Raw genomic sequence first — 22113 nt, 5'->3', positions numbered from 1 at the left:
TACATCATCACTTAAGTGTAATTTTTACCTACTTGCAGAGATACCTATTAATCTCATGCCTATTTCCTTTTTTCCCCCCCTCTAAAAATGTTAATTTTGCTCTTATTTTTGAAGTTGTTTTAGTTTAGGCTTTAATGATGTTTGTTGGACTATTTCAGTGGATTTGTAATTTAGCTCTTTGCCTCCAGTTACTTTTACTCACCTCTTCTTTACTTTTCCACGGTAGTGGCAGAGTTATTCTTCCAAAATATATTTGATTTAGTTGCTTCCAGGCTTAGGATCCTGGACTTCTAAGTACCTACAGAAGAATCCATTGTGTGCAGCTCATACCAAAATCTAGCCATGTGTAACTCAGCTCATGCCATTTGCATTCTTGGTACAAAGTTGTTGTTTGGTCACTCAGTCATGTCCAGCTCTCTGAGACCCCATGGGCTGCAGCACGCCAGGCTTCCCCTGTCCATCATCTCTCGGAGCTTGCTCAAACTCATGTCCATGGAGTTGGTGATGCTGTTCAAACATCTCGTCCTTTGTTGTCTCCTTCTCCTCCTGCTTTCAATCTTTCTCAGCATCAAGGTTTTTTCCAATGAGTTGGCTCTTCACATCAGGTGGCCAGAATATTGGACCTTCAGCTTCAGCGTCAGTCCTTCCAATGAATATTCAGGATTGATTTCCTCTAGGATTGACTGGTTTGGTCTCCTTGCAGTCCAAGGGACTCTCAAAAGTCTTCTCCAACACCACAGTTTAAAAGCATCACTTCTTCCGTGCTCAGCCTTCTTTATGATCCAACTCTCACACCCATATTATGACTACTGGAAAAATCATAGCTTTGACTAGATGGACCTTTGTCAGCAAGTGATGTCTCTACTTTTTAATACACTGTCTAGGTTTGACATTGCTTTTCTTCCAAGAGCAAGCATCTTTTAATTTCATGGCTGCAGTCACCATCTGCAGTGATTTTGGAGCCCCCCAAAATAAAGTCTGTCACTGTTTCCATTGTTTCCCTCCCTGTTTACCATTGCGTGATGGGACCAGATGCCATGATCTTCATTTTTTGAATGTTGAGTTTTAAGCCAACTTTTTCACTTTCCTCTTTCACTTTCATCAAGAGGCTCTTTAGTTCCTCTTCTGTTTCTGCCATAAGGATGGTATCACCTGCATATCTGAGGTTATTGATAATTCTTCCGGCAATCTTGATTCCAGCTTCATCCAGCCTGGCATTTTGCATCATGTACTCTGCATATAAGTTAAATAAGCAGGGTGACAATATACAGCCTTGAGGTATTCCTTTCCCGATTTGGAACCTGTCCGTTATTCCATATCCGGTTTTAACTGTTGTTTCTTGACCTGCATACAGGTTTCTCAGGAGGCAGGTAAGATAGTCTTGTATTCCATCTTTGGAAGAATCTCCCATAGTTTGTTGTGATCCACACAATCGTAGGCTTTAACGTAGTCAGTGAAGCAGAAGTAAATGTTCTTCTGGGATTTTCTTGCTTTTTCTATGATCCAACAGATGTTGGCAATTTGATCTCTGGTTTCTCTGCCTTTTCTAAATCCAGCTGGAATATCTGGAAGTTTTTGGTTCTTGTACTGTTCAAGTCTAGCTTAGAGGATTTTGAGTATTACTTTGCTTGCATGTGAAATGAGTGCAGTTGGGTGGTAGTTTGAACATTCTTTGGCATTGCCCTTCTTTGAGATTGGAATGAAAACTGACCTTTTCCAGTCCTGTGGCCACTGCTAATTTTTCCAAATTTGCTGGCATATTGAGTGCAACACTTTAACAGCATTCTGTTTTAGGATTTGAAATAGCTCAGCTGGAATTCCATCACCTCCACTAGCCTTGGTACAAATAGATGCATCTGAACTTGTATTTCTTTCCTTTCTGACAGTGGGATACTGCTCTAACCTTGTAACGTTAGTTTAGATGTCACCTCTGTGAACAAGTCTTTCCTACCTCTCCCATGTAGATTTATTCACCCCCTTTGTTGGAATGCACCCGTAACACTGGGCACTGACCTCTACCATATCACTTATCACATGTTATTTGTAGGTGGCAGTGAAGGGTGGTTAACATTTTAAGAGCTTGATAAGATCAACATGTGATGGAAGAAGTCCTCTCACCTTGAACTTAAATATGGATTGTTTGCAAGACTTAAGCTAGACTAGATTGTGGCCAAATCAATCATATTCACATGTCAAAAGGTAGACAAAATTTTAGATAGGGTTTTGTCTAAAGAAGTAGGATTGGAAAGTAGTTTTGTCATTTGAAAGTCTAGAAAAATATGTTTTAAGAATCAGAATTGGACATAACTTATCCAGAACTGTTTAGGGATGAGAGAATTTTATGCTCTAGCTGACTGTTCTCTGTATTTCTTCAGACTTTATCACTGCCTGAATGAGATATCCCCCAGTGCTGCCTTCTGCTGTAAATCACTCCTTACCAAGCAGCCTGCTTATTATTTGACTTCCAGTGTATCATTAAGACAGTAATGGAATGGCGCAGTTAGTGAACTTGAACATCTGATCCACTTGGTAACTTATGTTTCACTGTATATTAATTGTTAGAACTCTTACAAACCTGATTGCCAGTCTGTCTGATGTAGATCGATTGTGCCAGAGAAACATGTTTTGTGTGTGTTCTGAATGGCTGAGGGCACAGCCTAAGTGGGAGGCCTGTGGGAAGCTTGTCAATCCACTTCCTTGAGTTTTCCTTGAGTCTGCAACTTTCCTGTCAGTGACTCCAGGATTCTATACCAGTCACCAAAACTAAAATATTTTCTTAAATAACCTTTGAGACATTCCTGTTTTATTCTGTAGTTGTTTTCTTTCTTCATGTTCAGTCATACTCAAAGTTGATTGGTTTCCTACTGACATACTTTTTAGTTTTGTTCTTTGCTTCCTGGTTTCAGCTGTTTCTACCTTATTAGTCTTAGGTTTTCTCTTTGATTGCTCAATATATTGTTATGTCTAATTTTCCTTCTATGTTACTTGAAATATTTTATTCTCTTACCCTTGATTGTTTAAAAACCTTCCACTGTGATATTTGCAAATACCTCAGATCAATGCATCCTCTTGATTTTAAAGATTTTTAGCAATCTAAAATTCTGTCTTCATATGATTTCTCACAGTTCTTTGTAACATATTGATGTCTGCTTTGGTTGAACTGAGTTCTTAGGTGTCCCATGGTTACTCTGTTCCCATTTATCATTTAACCTGGAATTACCTTCCTTGGTTTCATTGTAATCATCTACTCTGAAACTTTTCTGTTCAATTTTTTGAATTTATATAACCCCGAACCCTTGTTTATAGTACTATGCAGTTTTGTGCTCCAAAATTGTCTTAATGTATTTGTTGTTACCTACTATGATAATCTTGGGTTTTAAGTTCTTTCAAGACAGTTTGTTTTATAGTAGTGTCATTCATTCATTCAACCATGCTATGTGCCTTAGAATTATTCTAAATGTCATTGCTCTGAGTATTTGAGATACAGTAGTCAAAGAGACACAAAAGTCCTCTGGCAAGTTTCTCATACTAGCCAGCAAGAAATTGGATGTATATTAGGCAGACAGCCTGTATTTGTTAATTAAAGTGTTGTTTGCTTTTCCTGTTTATAGATACAAATAATTTCTATGGTGATGTAATTTGAATTTATAGATTTTTAGCATTGTTTGATCGAGACTCTAACTCATTTGTCACATGCTAAATAGTGATTCTAGATAGTTCTTACCACCAATTTAAGAGAGTCTGCAAAGAGTGACTTTTCTTAAGTTCTGATCTGGTTCTATTACTTTTCATGGATTTCTTTATTGTTTTCAGGTTGAATTCTTAAGTCTGTAGGTTTTTGCCCTTCAGTATCGGGTTTTGGCCTACTGGCATCCTGTGTGAAGCAGGTATCACTGGTGGTTCGCCAAGCTGAGCCCGTGGAGTCTTGCTGGGCCTTTACCTTCCAAGATACCATCTCACAGCTCTTGTCCCTTAGTATGTCTGCTCGCTGTCTCACGCTGCATTCTGGTAGAATGCTCTGCCTGTCCTCTCATCACTTTGTATTAAGAGTTTGAGCAAACTCCAGTAGATAGTGAAGGATAGGGAAGCTTGGCGGGCTGCAGTCCATGGGATTGCAGAGTCAGACAAGACTGAGCAACTGACCAAGAACAGTTTGCTCTACTATTGGCCTGACTTCTCAGTGATGACAGGGACTGTGCTGTTTCTCCCTATTGTGTGCAAGTGGTTCAGTGCATGTAGTTTGCTGCGCAGTAAATGTTCATTGAATGCACTGAAACAGCTTAGAGGAAAAAACATTAGGTTGGACTAGGAATCTGGGTTCTGGATAAGTTTGTGACTGGGTAGTTCTGTGGTCTCTGCTGTTTGGACCCTGATAACCTCATGTGTAAATTGTTGGGAGATGGTTTGCTTAAATGCTCCATGTGTGATTCTAAGTTTTATGTAAATCTAGATTGAAGTAACGAAGTTCACAGCTTCTTTTGTAGTGTAAGTTATTTGAACCTCTGTAAGAAGTCTGTCTCAACATGTCTAGCTATCACTAAAATATGTAAAAAGTTAAAAAACCAAAAATGGGAAGGTCATTGGGTACTATCCTCTTTCTATTTTTTTTTCCCTTCTCATTTATTGGAGGGTGAATGATCATTAAAACCATTTGGGGTGGTTTGACTTCAAGTATGTTGCTGATATGCCTTCTGATCATAAACAGTGTATACTTTGCTTTCAGTCTTCTTGTCAACAGGAGAGTTAGTTTAGTGAAATGAAACAAAATGTCAGCTCCACTGAGGTTGACATAATATTGTTCCAAGTTTGAATTTTAAAATTACAACATGTTTTTCTTTAAGTTTGGGGAGTTTTATTATAAATATTGTCAACCAAGATAAAATACTGCTATTTGATATATTTTATTTCTTGGAGAATTGCTTAATTTTCCTTGGTAAGAATTTTTTTAACCTACCCAGAAATGATTACTAACAAAAATTGAAATGATCGTTCTTCTATAAACTAAAGGCAAATAACTTTTTGTTGCTCTTCATGGCCTCAGGTTAATAGATGTGGAAAGGTTGAAACCTAAGTTGCTCCAATGTTTCACCCTTCTTGGGAGCTTACGAGCTATTTCATAAATGACTTTTCCCAGTTCCAGTTATCAAGAGAATTGGAGCCTAGGGGCAACCAATCTGGACAGAAGCCATCTCTTTGGTCAAGTTATTGTTTTGAGGCCCTAATGAAACCATTAAGGCCACTTGGCCAATGACCCATAAGGTTGTGTGCTTGAAACTTCAGCCATGATGGACTTTATTGTATCGGTGCGTATCTACTCAGTTTAATAGTTTTTTTGTGTGAAGTTTATGTTTGTTTGTGGTTAAATTTACTTAAGCATTAGCTTTTAATTAAAAATAAAGATATTCAGGGAATTTGGTTTTTAAACTAAACATTTCAAAAATTCTGTTTTGTACAAACTTAGATATACATGGACTCAAGTTGGTCAGTGAAGGCAGATTATTAAAATTTGTTTTTAAATTTCACATAATTGTGTCTCTTAATTAATGAGTATATCTTAATATGTTAATCCCTGGCATGTACACTGTGATTGTCAGTTGCATGGTGATGTCTCAAAAGTAGATCTAAGTTTAGTACTAACAACATATTAAGTTGATAATATATAATTCTGTAAAATGGTTGTCATTTTGAAAATATATTCCAAGGACTCTTTTCCAAATAAATATGAAAAGGATTAACTTTGGGGACATATTTTCTACATAATTTAAAAACTATTTCTCAAAAAAATTAGGTGGATTGTTCTATTGGGAAAAAAACAACATTTTCTTTCAGTCCACATATATAGTTAGTTACCCGACAGCTGATTTATTCTTGGAAAGGTTGATTGACTTCTGTTAGAAAGTTGAAAGAAAACTAATATATTTAGCAGTAAACAGATGAGGTTTTGAGAAAGTACTTTCAACTTTATTTTAAAAAGATGGAAATGGCATAGTAAGATAAGTGAATAGAGTGAAGTTACATTTTTGAATGTTTTTTAGTCAAACATTAGCTCAACATTGAGAATGATGTTTGCCTTTCACGAGATTGATCTCTTTAGTTCCTCATTTGCTTCAGTATACCATCATTCTCTGAATTCTTCAACAATATCTTTAGAATACATTTTTCTTCTTACAACCAGAGATACCATTGTAATTTAAATTGTTATCTTTTTTGGTGTGGATCATTGCCCATTGCTGAAGCCTAGTTGCTTTTATGCTAGTCAGTCCGGTTTGCTGATTTTTATTTATTTTTGCCTTCACATGGTTTGCATTCTTTAGTCCTGCGTTTATCAGCAGTGTCTCATTATGCTTAGTGATTTGGAATAAGAGGAGAGAGTTTGGTAAGATGCCTTTTATCCCCAGTTCATCACAGTCCATCGTTCAGTTCAGTTCAGTCACTCAGTTGTGTCCGACTCTTTGCGACCCCATGAATCTCAGCACGCCAGGCCTCCCTGTCCATTACCAACTCCCAGAGTCTACTCAAACTCATGTCCATCGAGTCGGTAATGCCATCCAGCCATCTCATCCTCTGTCGTCCCCTTCTTCTCCTGCCCCCAATCCCTCCCAGCATCAGGGACTTTTCCAATGAGTTAGTCCATCATGTATATATATGTACATACATACATACATATATCTTCCAGATCAGTCTTTCTGAAATGCCATTTAATACCTGTAACATTTATTAGATATGACTAAGATACACTTTCTGCTGTTAAGGAGCTTACACTCTAATAAATTGTTACGTATGTTTGTGAGAGATTGTACTAGATGACCTTGAAGATTCTATGATACTTTCAGATTTCTTAGAAGGCTAGATGGAGGTTCACTTTGTCCACGAAACTTTCCCTGATTCTCTGACTAAAAAAATTGTCTTTTGCTTTTACGTCTGTAATCTCAAATAGACTAACCTTCTGACATACTTGCTAATATATTTCTTGGCCTTGTTCTGCCTGAAAGTGTTCTTTGTAATGGCATTCACTGTATGGAGATTGCAGAACTTCTATCACAAACTATATAGAAAATTAGATAGTAAAAGCACATGATAGGAGATGTGAAAGAAAAAAGACAAAAATGTCTTCAAAAACCTTTGATGTTAGGAGAATATAAAAGTGGTCTGAACCTTAACCCAATTGGTAGAATTTAAGGCATTAAAATATCCACAGTGAAACCAGAATTGAGACAGGTTTCAAAGGCATTTTAAAAACAGTCCTGTTTAAGAGCCATTTTGCTCCCTTTTTTAAAGAACTCTCGGTACATATATGTTCTTTTTAAATTAGGCATTTGTTCTTTTACTAATTGACTTGTAAGAACTTTATATAATACCTAACAAGTAAATAATATCTTTGGGCTTCCCAAGTCGCTCAGTGGTAAAGAATCCACCTGCCAGTGCAGGAAACACCGGTTTGATCCCTGGGTCAGGAACATCCCCTGGGGAGGAAATGGCAACCCACTCTGATATTCCTAGCTGGGAAATCCCATGGACAGAGGAGCCTGGTGGGCTACAGTCCAGGGAGCTGCGAAAGAATCTAAACAACAACAAATTACCCCTTTATGATATGAGTTACAAATGTCTTTTCCAATTATTTTGACACTACTTACACTCTTTCTCTATGAATAAATTTGATTTGATTTTTCTTAAAATTTCATGTTTTTAGAGCACTTTTTGCTTTGCAGCAAAATGGATCAGAGTATGGAGAGTTGGATACCCCCTGTCCTGCCACATGCACAACCTCCCACACTTTGAGCATCCCACATCATGATAGTACATTTGTTACAGTGATGTACAGTTGATTGAACAGTTTGTTAAAATCAGTGAAGTCTGATTTTTTCAAAAAAATTTTTAGTGTTCTTTTATCACTTAGGAGACTGATGTTATTTTTTATGGCATGATTCCATTTGTTTTGTTTTCTAAATTTATTTCTTATAGAAGTAATGGTTATTTTTTGAAAAGCCTTCTCTTCTTGAAATTAAAAAAAAAAAACTTATCCCTTAATAGGAATGATAATTATGACAATAACAAGTATTGGCTGCGTTCTCTGAAACAGGCACAATTATTAACCACAGCTTGATTAGTAGATCAGCTGAATTATTAGCTTCATTTTATAGACGAGAAAATAAAGAATAAGGGGAAATTATTGTTATTTTTTTATAAAGATGAAAGGTATTAAAATACTAATAGGTTTTAAGTAGAGAAGAGATCTGATGCGAAGAGCCAACCCATTGGAAAGGACCCTGATGCCGGGAAAGATTGAAGACAAAAGGAGAAGGGGCGGCAGCGGATGTGATGGTTAGACAGCATCGCTGACCCTGTGGACATGAGTGAACAAGCTCCGGGAGGTGGTGAAGGACAGAGGAGCCTTGCGTGCTGCAGTCCGCGGGGTCGCCAAGAGTTGGACACGACTTAGCAGCTGAACAGCAACAGGAGGGAAGCTGTTCGGTGGGTGAGGTTCCTGAAAATCCGTGAGAGGTTGGGCTCTGAAGCACTGAGGAGCTTGCTTTACACTGAAGATACTCTGTTACTACGTTTCTGGAGGGTGTGGAGGAAGACAGGTGCAGATACCAGTGATTGTGAGCTTGTTGGTGTCAAATGAGAGTTCTCACGTGATGCGATTGTTTTATTCTCTGTGAACTGGAAGCTGTCCTCTACTGAGTTGAGAGAATTTTGGAGGGAGTGGATAAATTAGGAGTTTGGGATTAGCAGATGCAAATTGCTATATGTAAAATAACTAAAAACAAGGTCCTAAGGGATAGCAGAGGGAACTATATTCAATATCTTGTAATAACCTGTAATGGGAAAGAATATGTGTGTAAAGTACATGTATATGTATGTGTGTGAAACTGAATCACTTTGCTATGATTATAAATCAACTATACTTCAATAATTTTTTTTTTTTTTTAAGAAGGAAGAAGTTTGAGGGAGGTTGGAGGTGTGGGGAGATGGGAGAAGGTTTGAATTAGGTATTCCAGAGAACAGAGAGGAATTGATGAGAACAATGGGCATTTTGGGACCTTGTTAAAAGCCCATCCATTAAAAGTTCGTGATGATGGGATGAAGTAAAATTTTTTTGCTTGTGACTTTCCACCATCCACATTTGGTATAGTTAATGCTCTTGAGTCATTCACTGCCACCCTAGAATTAAAAAACAGGCATACTGCTTTTAGAGCTAGCCAGGTTGGTGTTCTAAGTGTGTTGAATAGAGTAAATCTGGAGAAGGATGGGGGAAAAAATCACTATTTTCCACTTCATTTTGGTACACTCAGGTAATGGAGAAGATTTTTTGGAAATAGATTTTGAATGTGTATGCTCTGTGATTTAACTTTTGTTAATATGGATGTGACCCTTGGATAACTTGTAGAGGATTATGAGGTGAGATCCTGTATGGCAGAATAATAGGTGTTTTGATAGTAAATCCATCTTTCTTACAAAGTATAATTTTCAAAACCTATAGAAAGCTTTTCAGTGGTTTCCTCCAATCTCAATTCATTCATGTTAAACTCATGTGTTTCTTTCTTTACACAGGGCGTGATAGGTGTTCAGCTGGTCGTCACCATGGTGATGGCCAGTGCCATGCAGAAGATTCTACCTCACTATTCTCTTGCTCGATGGCTGCTCTGTAATGGCAGGTAAGGCAAGGCTAGGCTGATTCTGATGGCGCTTTCCTCTCTGTCAGTTTACCAGACTGATTAACCTCCTAGAAGTTAAGTGCTAATTCCAGTTTTCTAAAAACATGAAAAAGGAAAATTACAAGAAAAATCCAGCCTCCTTATTTAAACTCTTACTTGAGATAGTAGTAGTTTATCTGTTGAGTGCAAAGGTAATAGGATGATCATTGTCAAGAATTTAGTCTCTTCCTTCTCGATTGCTTTTTGAACAATCACAGTGGAACTATCACCTGACTTTTCTAGTTACCTTTAAAAAAAAGTTGGTCAACAAGAGGAAGAGACTGTAAACTGAAGTCCTTAAATTTTCACCATTGTTGGAAAAAATGACTCAAAGCACCTGCTCTCTTATTGGTGGCTTAGTTGAGAGTATTGTAAGAGTTAGGAGTTCTTTGTTTTACTGTTAATAAATAATTTTAGATTTTAATTTAGCAAAGAGGGAGTGAAGTTATTTCATAGGCTTTTAATTTTGTTTAGTGCACTATAAGCTTCCTACCACTACTGTCCCCTCATGGAGAGGAACTAAGTTACCTTGCTGAAAGTTACAGAATAAAATAAACAGTACAGCAGTTAAATACAGTTAAATAGAGATATCATGAGGCAAAAGCAGTAAAACTCTGCATACACAAATACATCCCACAATTTTGGTTATTATGAAAGGTAAATTATAGGTTTGGTACCATGACTATAGTTTTACTCCAGTTATTTGTCTCTAATAAATAAATAGATTCTGTTATTGACTGGTATATCAGTTTTCTTTTGTTTAGACCTTTTAAGTTAGAACTCTGGAGAAGGGCAAGGCTACCCACTGCAGTACTCTGGCCTGGAGAATTCCATGGACTGTATAGTTCATGGGGTCGCAAAGAGTCAGACACGACTGAGCGACTTTTCCTTCACTTTAAGTTAGAAAGCAATGGACAGCTATTATCCGCCTAATGATTTCATATATTGCAAGACCAATAATAGGCCATTCTATCCACAAAGCTTAATTTATTTTTCAGTTTTAAGTGTATTCTTTCATGCTTTATGCTTGTTCTGTATCAGTGTTTAAATGTAGGAAAATACTATTTAGATTGTCCAAAAAGGCTTTTTGAACACTGACATGCACACATATGCATGTGTATGGAAAGTGTGAGAGAACAGTGTTTTTATTAGCAAAGTAAATAATGACTAAAGTTTCAGTAAAGTGAAAACTTCATCAAAGATATTTATAAGTAAAAAAAGTAAATCATCAGTGACTAGTTTTTAATTCTGTAGGTTAATGCCCTGTGTAGTCTTGCTTACTTGTTTTGCTTAGCAAAAACCCTTTTTTGTAGATCATGAAAGGGTGAATATCTGCTGGGCAAATATTATTAATTCTAAATAAATAGAATCTGAATTAATAAATTAGATAAAATACATACTAAGGTAGCTTATTTTCTATTGAGAATTGCACATTTCTGGTTTTGTTTCCAGTGAGTCTCTAGGGAGCCTTCCTATCCCTTTTGGCTTTAACGATCTTGGCAGTCTTATCCCTATTTAGTCATTAGGCAGTTTCTATTTTCTAATAGGTAATCTGCAGCCCATTTGTTTCTATAAAACGAAAACTTCCAGAGATTGAAAACTGATTCTCTTTGTTAATTTTGAAACAATATATTATATTTAAAATTGCTGCTCTTCTGACAATTTATCTGTCATGTAAGTATACATATTGCTAATTTGAAGAGGAGTTCAACCTTCAAAAATAAACATGAAGTTGATAAATTTTGTGATTTTGATTTGCTTTTGTAAATAGATTAACTTTAGTGTTAATTAATGCTATCTCTAATTCCAAATCAGTTTCCAAGGAATACAATCAGGATTTTCTAGTGATTCTTTTCTGCTATAGTTTCATTTCCTCTTTCTTTGTTTTGCTCTTTATTCTTAAGATCATCTATTGATATTTTTCTTTAATATTAAATCTGAAATTTTAAGTCATGAAGCTATATTCTGACCGTTGTTGCCTAATTCTGTTGAGTAAGAATATTGATTTTATCATTTTGAAATAATTACTGTTTTACAAACCTTTTGTGATATGAAATGACACTTTTAATATTAAGAAAATCTAAAATCTCTTCTAAATTGCTCATGTAAAAATATTGATCAGTAATGACAGTTTGCATTTTAAACCATGCGTTGTTGCTGAGTTGAAGGAAGAGAAAGGGGAGAAAATCTGAGGGCGTTCTTTGTTGTTTGTAAAGTGCTTGAAGAAATTTAAAGGGAGAAGCTTATGAGAGAACTTTCAAAATTATAAATAGTGTAGGGGATGGTTGGGGAGTGGCTCTAGTGAAGAGATTTAAGTGAATAGATGGTGTAGATACCACGATAGTTTAATCACAAGTATGACAGAAGAAACTTTAGTTTTGGTATCTATTGACTTAATATTTTATCATATATTCAGATTGTAAGTATTCATGTTTTTCTTAAAAGTTATGGCTTCTCTTTATCATGTTAATTAGTTTCCGTCCATATCTCTCATCAACTTCTGTCTCTTTTAGAATGGAAGGTGTGAAGTGGCACCTGTTTCTATTATGTTGACTTAACAAGTAAGCCTGCTAATTTCCTGAAGTCAGTACCTTGAAGAAATTTGCAGTTTTTGCTTATATATTAGCCTGTTGATTTTTTATACTAAAAAATTGACTAGTTTTCTGGCTCTTGGTTAAATAACATTTTTATTTTGTAATTAATATTGTGGATATCTAGGTGTTTTTTTTTAAAGTGCATAATCTTTAGCCTGGTTTATTTCCATTAATATTACCTTTACAATGTTAAAAAACTTTGTATTGGGAAAATTTTTATTTCTGTTACCCCATTTGCATCTCTACACTCTGAACCTGGAAGAAGACGTGTATTGGGGTATTTTATGACCGCCGAAATCTTAGTGTCTGAACGTAATAAAAGTTTGTCAGTCACAGACAGGGCAGGAATCAAGGTCAAATTGGGGTACCTGAGAGGGGTAGGGCAACTCTCTGTGTTGCTCCTTCACAAAATGATGATTCCAGTGTTACTTAGGGATTCTAGGCTGTTTCCTCTGTCCTGTGGCTCCTCTGTTCCTTCTGCTACTTTGGAGTCCTTTTTATTAGATGCTGTGCCAGTTGAAAAGACCCTGAAGCTGGGAGAGATTGAAGGCGAGAGGAGAAGGGGACGACAGAGGATGAGATGGTTGGATGGCATCACCGACTCAATAGACATGAGTTTGAGTAAACTCCAGGAGTTGCTGATGGACAGGGAGGCCTGGCGTGCTGCAGTCCATGGGGTCGCAAAGAGTCAGACACGACTGAATGACTGAACTGAACTGTGCCAGTTGGCAAGAGAGAATGGGCTGTGATCTTTTCAGGAGATTCTAGGGGCCAGGCTTAGAAGTAGATACATCATTTCTGCCCATATGGTGTAGTCTTGAGCCCTGTGACTGGTTCAGACCAAAAGTGCATGGCAGGCTGGGAAATACACTTTTCCTTGTGCTTGGGAAATAAAAGCAGGATTGGTGAGTGCCTAGTCCTTCTTGGTTGTAGGTAATATTGTCTCCATTTTTAGATGAGAAATTGTAGCTTTACTCATGTTCACATACTGAAAAGTGAAACAGATCCAGCCTCTTACCCTGGAAGTCTGACTCATAGTCTAGTAATTATTTGATGTATGGTTATTCATCAGACTCCAGACCCTTGTCCTGGAATGTACTTACACCGAATTTTGAATTTGGTGGAGGTAAAGTATCCTACAACCACTGTGACTTCTGCTGGCGGTTTACAGAGTAATTTATTTCAGGTTTTCTTTTTTCTACCTTTTTTTCTAGTGTGCTTAGCCTTCTAGAAGATATCCTCAGGTTACAGGAAGTATATGGTTTGTCTTTACTTACTCTTCTGGCTTCTCTAGGACTATAGTCATCTTTTATTCTAAATTTAAAGGCACATCAGCATTTTTCTCATTACCAAAAGCATGCTAAGTGTAAAGTTGAGTTTAAGAAATATCATCTGTTAAAATTATACCTCTCCTCACCATTTGAGATTAAATGTGTTCCACATTACTAAGTCATAATTATTTTGTATTCCATCCTTCTACTTTTTTATAATAGAAAAATGTTTTTCTCCTAGAAAATGTTATTCTGTTTTTACATGCCTTTTTGTTAGACTGTTGAGGCATTCCTGCTTTAATAAGAATTTATGAAACAAAATCTTTCTTACTGTTACATGTGAGCAAATTACTGACCTTGAAGAACTCAGATGTGGAGTCTGGTGCTCAGGTCGCTCTTCCCATCCCTTCCTCTTCAAAGGAAGGAAGGATTGTGGGGAGTTGGTTTCCCTGTACCTTTACTCTGAACATTTGTTCTAACCATTGCTCAGATCACCTACAGATGTTAATTCTTTATCGTGTCCAGCATACCACTGCTTTGTAGCCGGTATTCTCTACTTTCTGTTGTAATTAAAGTTCCTTTTTGTTTTGAAGTTTGCTTGGCCCCTCTTTTCATGGAGAGGTAAGTGGTAGGTTACATTCTTTGTACATTTGAATAGTGGGTTTTGCATGAGGAGCAAGATTTGGCTTTTTGTCCTTTATAGCTTCCTTGCTGAACCTGCTTTCTGTTCTGATTGTTCAGCTCAAACCTTATGCATTTTTCTCTACCCCTTCATCCCCCTAGGCTCTCACTTTGGTCTGATACTTCCCTTCATATGTCCCTGACTCAAAATATATTATGGTTGGATTTATTCTGATTTTGTCTCATCCTTTATTGGGTAAAGAGGATGTGACAACACCCTGTTCAATTGCTCTTAATTCTTTTTGCCTGTTCTCTTTTGCATGTTGCCTGATCTAAGAATTTCCAAATTCCCTTGGGTGAGAGAAACCTACTATTCAAATGCACAGTAGGTGGGACCTATGACCTAAGGGAAAGGTTCAATCCTTCAGCTACTACCCTTATGGAACGCCTGAGTCCTTGCTCTCCTGCCTTAGCTGTCTTAATCTGTTCCAGAATGTCATGATGTTCTAGTAAAGTTTCCAATAAGTAACAAGAGAATGTTTTTATATGTAATAAACAATATTTTAGTTACTTGTACTGAAAGATTTTCTAGGTTTTAGGTGGTGTTTGTTTTAAGTCTTTTTTCACGTCTAAATTATTATTTTGAGATTTAGAATATAGAGACCAAAACTGTGTTATGACCTATCTTGTCAAAGAGTTTTGTATGATTATTTATGTATTAAAGCTGTTTTTAGCTTTCTCTCAGTACCCAGCTTTTCCATATTTGTTCATATTTAGATTTTCATTTTAAATTTCTGAAATTTTTACTTCTAAAAAAAATTTTTAAGTAGTTCACTTTAAATAGCATTACTGTTTAATTTTTTTTTCTAATGAATCTAGGTCAATACATTCTGTATTTTCTAGTATTTTTTTTTAGTGGTCTTGAAATTGCCTTAGTAAGAAAGTTTGTAACCTGATATTATTTTATGTGAGAGGTTTATGTAAGAAAATTACTGAAAAATTATTTCAGTGATTTAGTGGAGTTTAACACAGTTGGCTTTGTTATCTGAGACAGTGTTGACTGTTTGAATTAAAGTGAAAGTAGCCAAAGTAAATGTCAGAAGATACCGTTTAACTTAAATGCAGGAGGTTCAGTTTTGTTGAAAATTCTATTAATACTTACTCTGGTTTTTTTTTTTATTAGCACAATACATACTTGTGATATAGGAAAAGACAATAAATTAATAAGAAGGAAAAAATAAGAGATAACAAACTATATTCCTTTCAGCTAAAGATAGTCTCTATGTAAATTTTGTTGTATTTCCTTCTAATCTTTTCATATTTTCCCCTCATGGATGTGATTATTTTATGTGTAATTTTACATCATGCTTCTTTTGTTTAACGTGAAGCATTTGTCTTTAATTGTATTTTTGTAACCATTATTCTTAACATCAAATGTAAGACTAATAAGCTTTTATATCTCTTTTCTAAGCCCATATTTGAAAGGCTTAGTGCATCAGGCCAGTTATTGCAAAATTCAGGCTCAGATTGAAGAAAGTAGGGAAAACCACTAGGTCATTCAGGTATGACCTAAATCAAATCCCTTATGATTATATTTTTATTTTCTAGTGTTCCACTTACAAATTGTTGGTATGGAGATGATCTGTGATGTATCCATAATATTTAAATCTTGAATAATGTTGATAATGCTGTTTATCATGTTTTAAAAATAGTCCATAAAAATGTTGTTGCCTATGACATTTAACCTCTCATACAGAGAGTAACCATATGAAACTTTTTTTGGTTAGATGCCACATCCAAAGACTCATGGCAGTATGTTACATGACAGGTTAAAGCAAAATCAAACAAACAAGCAAAAAAACCCTGTGAATTTAATTTGAAACTAAATATGGTGTTATATATTTGCTAGGAATTTGATATTTGGAGAGAAGGAAGTACAGTCAGCCCTTTGTATCTGCATATCCATGAATTCAACCAAAGGATGGAAAATATTTGAAAAAAAAATTCCATGAAGTTCCAGAAAACAAACTTGAATTTTCCATTCTTCTTCAATTATTTACATAGTGCTTACATTATACTTGGGCTTCCCTGGTGGCCCAGACAGTAAAGAATCTGACTGCAATGCACAAGGCACGCGTTTGATCCCTGGATTGGGAAGACCCCTGGAGAAGGAAGTGGCCACCCATTCCAATATTCTAGCCTGGAGAATCCCATGTCAGAGGGGCCTGGTGGGCTGCAGTCCATGGGATTGCAAAAAGTTGAACACGACTGAGTGACTAACAGTATGATTATATGGTAGAGGTGAGGAATAGACTCAAGGGATTAGATCCGGTAGACAGAGTGCCTGCAGAACTATGGATGGAGGTTCACACACTATGATTATACAGTGGAGGTGAGGAGTAGACTCAAGGGATTAGATCCGGTAGACAGAGTGCCTGCAGAACTATGGATGGAGGTTCATAACATTGTACAGGAGGTGGTATCCAAAACCATCCCAAGGAAAAAGAAATGCAAGAAGGCAAAGCGGTTGTCTGAGGAGGGCTTACAAATAGCTGAGAAAAGAGAAGCGAAAGGCAAAGGAAAAAAGGAAAGATGCACTCATCTCAATATGAGTTTTAGAGAATAGCAAGAAGAGATCAGAAAGCCTTCTTAAGTGAATAATGCAAATAAATAGAGGTAAACAATAAAATGGGGAAGACTCTAGAGATCTCTTTAAAAAAAATTGGAGATACCAAGGGAAAACATTTCATGCAAAGATAGGCACAGTAAAGGGCAAAAACCGGCAAGGACCTGACAGAAGCAGAACAGATTAAGAGGTGGCAAGAATACACGGAAGAACTGTACAAAAAAGTTCTTAATGACCCAGATAACCACGATGGTGTGATCACTCACCTAGAGCCAGACATCCTGGAGTGTGAAGTCAGTTGGGCCTTAGGAAGTATTACTACGAACAAAGCTAGCAGAGGTGATGGAATTCCAGGTGAGCTATTCCAAATCTTAAAAGATGATGTTGTAAAACACTGCACTCAGCATGCCAGCAAATTTGGAAAACTCAGCAGTGGCCACAGAACTGGAAAAGGTCCGTTTTCATTCCAATCCTAAAGAAAGGTCATGCCAAAGAATGTTCAAATTACCATACAGTTGCACTCATTTCATGTACTAGCAAGATTATGATCAAAATCCTTCAAGCTAGGCTTCAGCAGTACATGAACTGAGAACTTCCGATGTACAATCTGGATTTAGAAAAGGCAAAGGAACCAGAGCTCAAAGCGCCAATATATGCTGTATCGTAGAAAAAGCAAGGGAATTCCAAAAAAGCATCTGCTTCTCCTCCTTTGACTGTGTGGATGACAACAAAGTGTGGAATATTCCCTCCTGAGAAATCTATATGCAGGACAGGAAGTAACACAAAACTGGACATGGAGCAACGGACTGGTTCAAAATTGGGAAAGGAGTACATCAACGCTGTATATTGTCACCCTGCCTATTTAAATTATATGCAGAATTCAGTTCAGTCGCTCAGGCGTGTCCAACTCTTTGTGACTCCATGGACTGCAGCACGCCAGGCCATGCTGTACATCTCCAGCTCCTGGAGTTTACTCAGACTCATGTCTTTGAGTCAGTGATGGCATGAAATGCTGGGGTGTATGACTCACAAGCTGGAATCAAGATTCCTGAGAGAAATATCAACAACCTCAGATAGGCAGATGATACCTCTCTAATGGCAGAAAGTGAAGAGGAACTAAAGAGCCTTTTGATGAAGGTGAGAGTGAAAAAGCTGGTTTAAAAGTCAACATTCAAAAACCTAAGATCATTGCATCTGGTCTCATCACTTCATGGCAAATAAAAGGGGAAATAGTGGAAGCAGTGACAGATTTTATTTTCTTGGGTTTCAAAATCACTGAGGACAGTAGTGACTGCAGCCATGAAATTAAAAGATGCTTGCTCCTTGGAAGAAAAACTATGACAAAACTAGATAGTATATTAAAAAGGAAAAACATTACTTTGCTGACAAAGGTCCATATAGCCAAAGCTATGGTTTTTCCAGTAATCGTGTGTGGATATGAGTTGTACCATAAAGAAAGCTGAGCACTGAAGAATTGATGCTTTTGAACCATGGTGTTGGAGAAGACTCCTGTGAGTCCCTTATTGCAAAGAGATCAAACCAGTCAATCCTAAAGGAAATTGACCTTGGATATTCATTGTGAGGACTGGTGTTGAAGCTGAAGCTCCACTACTTTGGCCACCTGACGCAAAGAGGAAAAGACCCTAATGCTAGAAAAGATTGAGCGCGAGAGGAGAAGGGGGCAACCGCATGAGATGGTTGAATGGAGTCACTGACTCAGTAGACATGATTTTGAGCCAACTCAGGGAGATGGTGAGGAACAGGGAAGCCTGGCATGCTGCTGTTCATGGGGTCCCAAAGAGTCTGACATGACTTCACAACTGATGAACAACAACAAAGTGCATCACAGGAAGCAGATTGCAAGTCATTTTGCAAAGGAAAAGACCAAAAATTGAGACAAAAACTTAAAGTATGGTAGATGGGAATCATATAATATGAAATCAAATTTGTATCTTTGTGTGTTGTACTTCTCAGCCAGCTTTTTCAGCCATTTCCTGTCTTCTGTGCCATTAATTGCTTTATTTCTATAGGATTATTCCTATTAATACACACACACATTTTTTAAATGTTTCCCATTAAAAATAATAACAAATAAACAAGAGTCACAACTCTGCCTCCCTTTCTTTTTAAATCACAAAGCCCCTCCCATATCCATTGCTTAGGTTTGGCTTATTTCCCTGATTTTCCTTCAGTGCTGAATTTGTTACATACTTGTTCTCATAAACTCAGTTTTCCTGCTTCCTTATTAACTGTTTACCCTTCTACCATGTTTTATTTTCCTGTTAGGTGATCGTATTCATGCATATTGGTTTATGCATTAGAGGTTTATGCATTCCAAAATTAGAGGTATTTGGAAAAATGGATTCACACAATTAAATCTGAGAATATTTTAGAAGAAAATAGATCCTAGAAAATGTAGGAGTCTTAAAATATTTCAGTATTGTAGGACTCTAAATGTAACTTAAGTTTTCCTGTAGTACTAAGATTCTTTCACTGAGAATTTTTTTTCTCAAAGAAATAAACAACTAATTTTAGTCTTTAAATGAGTTATTGCTTATGTGTTTTCCTGAATGTTGTATATTCAGTCCTCATTATTTGTTGATTCTGTACTTGTGATTTGCCTAATTGCTAAAATTTATTTGTAATCCCAAAAGTTGTACTTGTGGTGCTTTTGAAGTCATTTATAGAAATATATGCAGCGTGGTAAAAAATTTGAGTGACTTGTTCCCAGCTGAGGCCTAGGTTCCCAGCTGAGGCCTAGGTTCCCAGCTGAAGCTTTCTTGTTGGACGTTTCATATTGTATCAGGCGTCCTTTTTGTGGTCTAACTAGTGCATGTCTTCACATTTTTGCTTCCTTGGTGACTTTGCTGTTTAAATGGCCCCTACGTGTGGTGCTGCGGTGCTTGGTACCGAGTGTCCTAAGCTCTAGCAGATTATGATGTGCCTTATGGAGAAAGTTCACTAGAAATATTCACAGATACCAGGAAAATACTATACTTAAGATTACAGTTATTAGATAAGTTTTGTTCACACCTGGGTTTTATTACTGTTGACCATGAATTTAATATTAATGAATCAACAGTATATATTAAGGTATCTTTAAACAGAAACACACATAAAACAAGGGTTTATATTGATTGATTGAAGGTGTTGTGACTGGAAGCTCGTGGGAACCTAACCGTGTATTTCCCCTAGGAGCAATGGTTCAGTGTTCGCGGCGACTTTATAGAGCATAACTACCGCGAATAACGAGAATCGACTGTAAGTTAAAATTCTGGACTTCGACTGAAATTTTAGGAAGTGCCTCCTTACCCATGTTAAGTATAGTTTAGGGCATTTCGGTTTGGGATATATATTTTATTTTAAAACCCTTAAGAGAAGAACATTCATTCATTGATCCTTTTTGAGCACTTACTATATGCCAGTAACTGTACTAGTTTTGAAGTATACAGGAACAAGTAAGTTACAAAAGCTTTACTCCAAAGATCTGTCAGCTAGAGGAATATTCCATTTTACCCCAGTCAGTCTGATACCAACTGCAGTTCAATTTTGACACTGGCTACCTGGAGTTAGTTCAAATTCCATCGGTTAAAGGCAAAATCCTTCATAAGAATGCACAGGCTTTGGATGCCAACTGCAAGTTCTTGGGATCCCTGGGCCATACTTTTGACAACCAGAATTTCCATGACCCCCTCAGGTTCAGTAATTCTGTATAACAACTTGGAAAGTGCAGTGATTACAGTTTTATTAATATAAAGATTACACATTGGATGAGGTTTGGGAAGGAGCACAACGTTTCCATGTCCTCTCCCTGCAGAATTGGCATGTCACCCTCCAGGTACTTCAGTATGTTTAACAGCTAGGAGGCTCCTCGGAGCTTTGATGTCTAGAGATTTTATGGAGTTTCATTACATAGGCATGATTTTAATCATTGGCTGCATGATTGAAACTTAATCTTCAACAACCTTCCCATTCCTGGAGGTCAGCTGGCTGTAAGTTCCAGTTCTAATTGGGTGGTATTTCTGGTGACCCGCCTCCATCCTGAAGCTATAACTGGGGCAGTAACCAGGTATAGTCTTTATTATACCACAGAGAGATTACCTTATAAAGCATCAAAGGTAAATTAAAAGTTTGCCAGTAGTGGCACAGGTATTTTAAGCAGAGGGAAGGATATATGCAAAAATGCCAAGGGATGAAAGAATTTGTGGAATAAATGTCACTTAGTGTAGGTAGAAGGTCATGTTCGAAAGGGTGGTTCTTTTTTTAATTGGAGGATAATTGCTCTACAATATCATGTTAGTTTCTGCCTACATCAACATTAATCAGCCATAGGTGTACATATGTCCCCTCCCTCTTGAACCTCCCACCCACCTCCCACCCCCAAAAACGGAATTCTTGAGTCTGACGAAGTAGGCAGTAGTTTGTGAAAGGCTATTAAAATAAGAGGTCACAAACTCTATATTTGGCGTTGTAATGTGTATTTTAGCTTTAATGCAAATGTTTAAACATATACAAAGAAGAGACAGAATGATATCATGAACATATAACAAATAAAATGAGCTCCCATGTATTCATTACAATAACTGGTGGCCAGTTTGTTTCATCTGTACTCCCTTCCCCTCTTCCCACCAAAATTATTTTGTAGCAAATATTATTATTATTATTTCATTCATAGATATTTTGGTGTATATCTCTAAAATATATGAACTTTTAAAAAGTTACTGTAATCCCATTATCCCAGCTAAAAATTTTAACAATTTCTTTATATCACTAAATATTCGGTCGTTACTCACATTGCCAGTTCAGCAATATTTTTAAAACAGCAAATCAGCAGTAGCATTTTTTTTAAATTGAGGTATTTCACTTTAAAAATCTAGATTTTTGTGGTTGAAAAATTGGAATATCTTTCAATACGAGGTGTCTGTTTCTTTTTCACAACAGGACATTGGTTGGTGTCTTTGCTTAGCTGCCTTACTCACTGCTTAACTCTGTGAGGAGTCTTGGAAAGGATTTATGTAGGCATATATGCCTTGATAGGATTTGCATTATGGAAAAAAATAAATGTGGGATTAGAATGCGTTTAGGAGAGAGCCTAGGGGAAAAGAAGAGGAGTTTTGTCATAGTCATCTAGAGAGGAAGATACGCTGAACTGAGGTCCTTTCAGGAAGTAGGCAAGTTTGGAACTTGAGGTAAAGAACAGAGGTAAAGAACATAATTAATGCTAATATATGGAAAGGGTGTTTTGAAGGTAAAACCCCAATGTCAAACTTAGGTGGCTGACAGATAGGAAGTTCCGGTGAGAC

General features: G+C 36.8%; 1 protein-coding gene across 7 annotated transcripts in view; it reads left to right on the top strand.

Moving 5' to 3' along the window:
• The window catches only part of TMEM161B (transmembrane protein 161B), a 73712-nt gene that overhangs the window by 13958 nt on the left and 37641 nt on the right, over positions 1–22113 (top strand). For 2 of the 7 annotated variants that reach the window (XM_065919722.1, XM_065918181.1), the window contains exons 1-2: positions 9576–9659; positions 20006–20071. The exons of 2 other annotated variants lie outside the window; for them this stretch is intronic. Coding sequence is in view for 2 of the 5 variants with exons in the window: in XM_065917330.1 (XP_065773402.1) it covers positions 9556–9659 (104 nt within the window). In the remaining 3 variants the exon portion in view is untranslated. Of the gene's footprint in view, positions 1–9555; positions 9660–20005; positions 20072–22113 lie in introns of those variants that run through there. 3 more of the 7 variants (XM_065917330.1, XM_065912144.1, XM_065919214.1) reach the window with 2 other exon arrangements.

Source organism: Muntiacus reevesi, chromosome 1 (assembly GCF_963930625.1).
Source record: "Muntiacus reevesi chromosome 1, mMunRee1.1, whole genome shotgun sequence".
Classification (NCBI taxonomy): Eukaryota; Metazoa; Chordata; class Mammalia; order Artiodactyla; family Cervidae; genus Muntiacus; species Muntiacus reevesi.
This window is presented reverse-complemented; position numbering and strand designations above follow the sequence as displayed.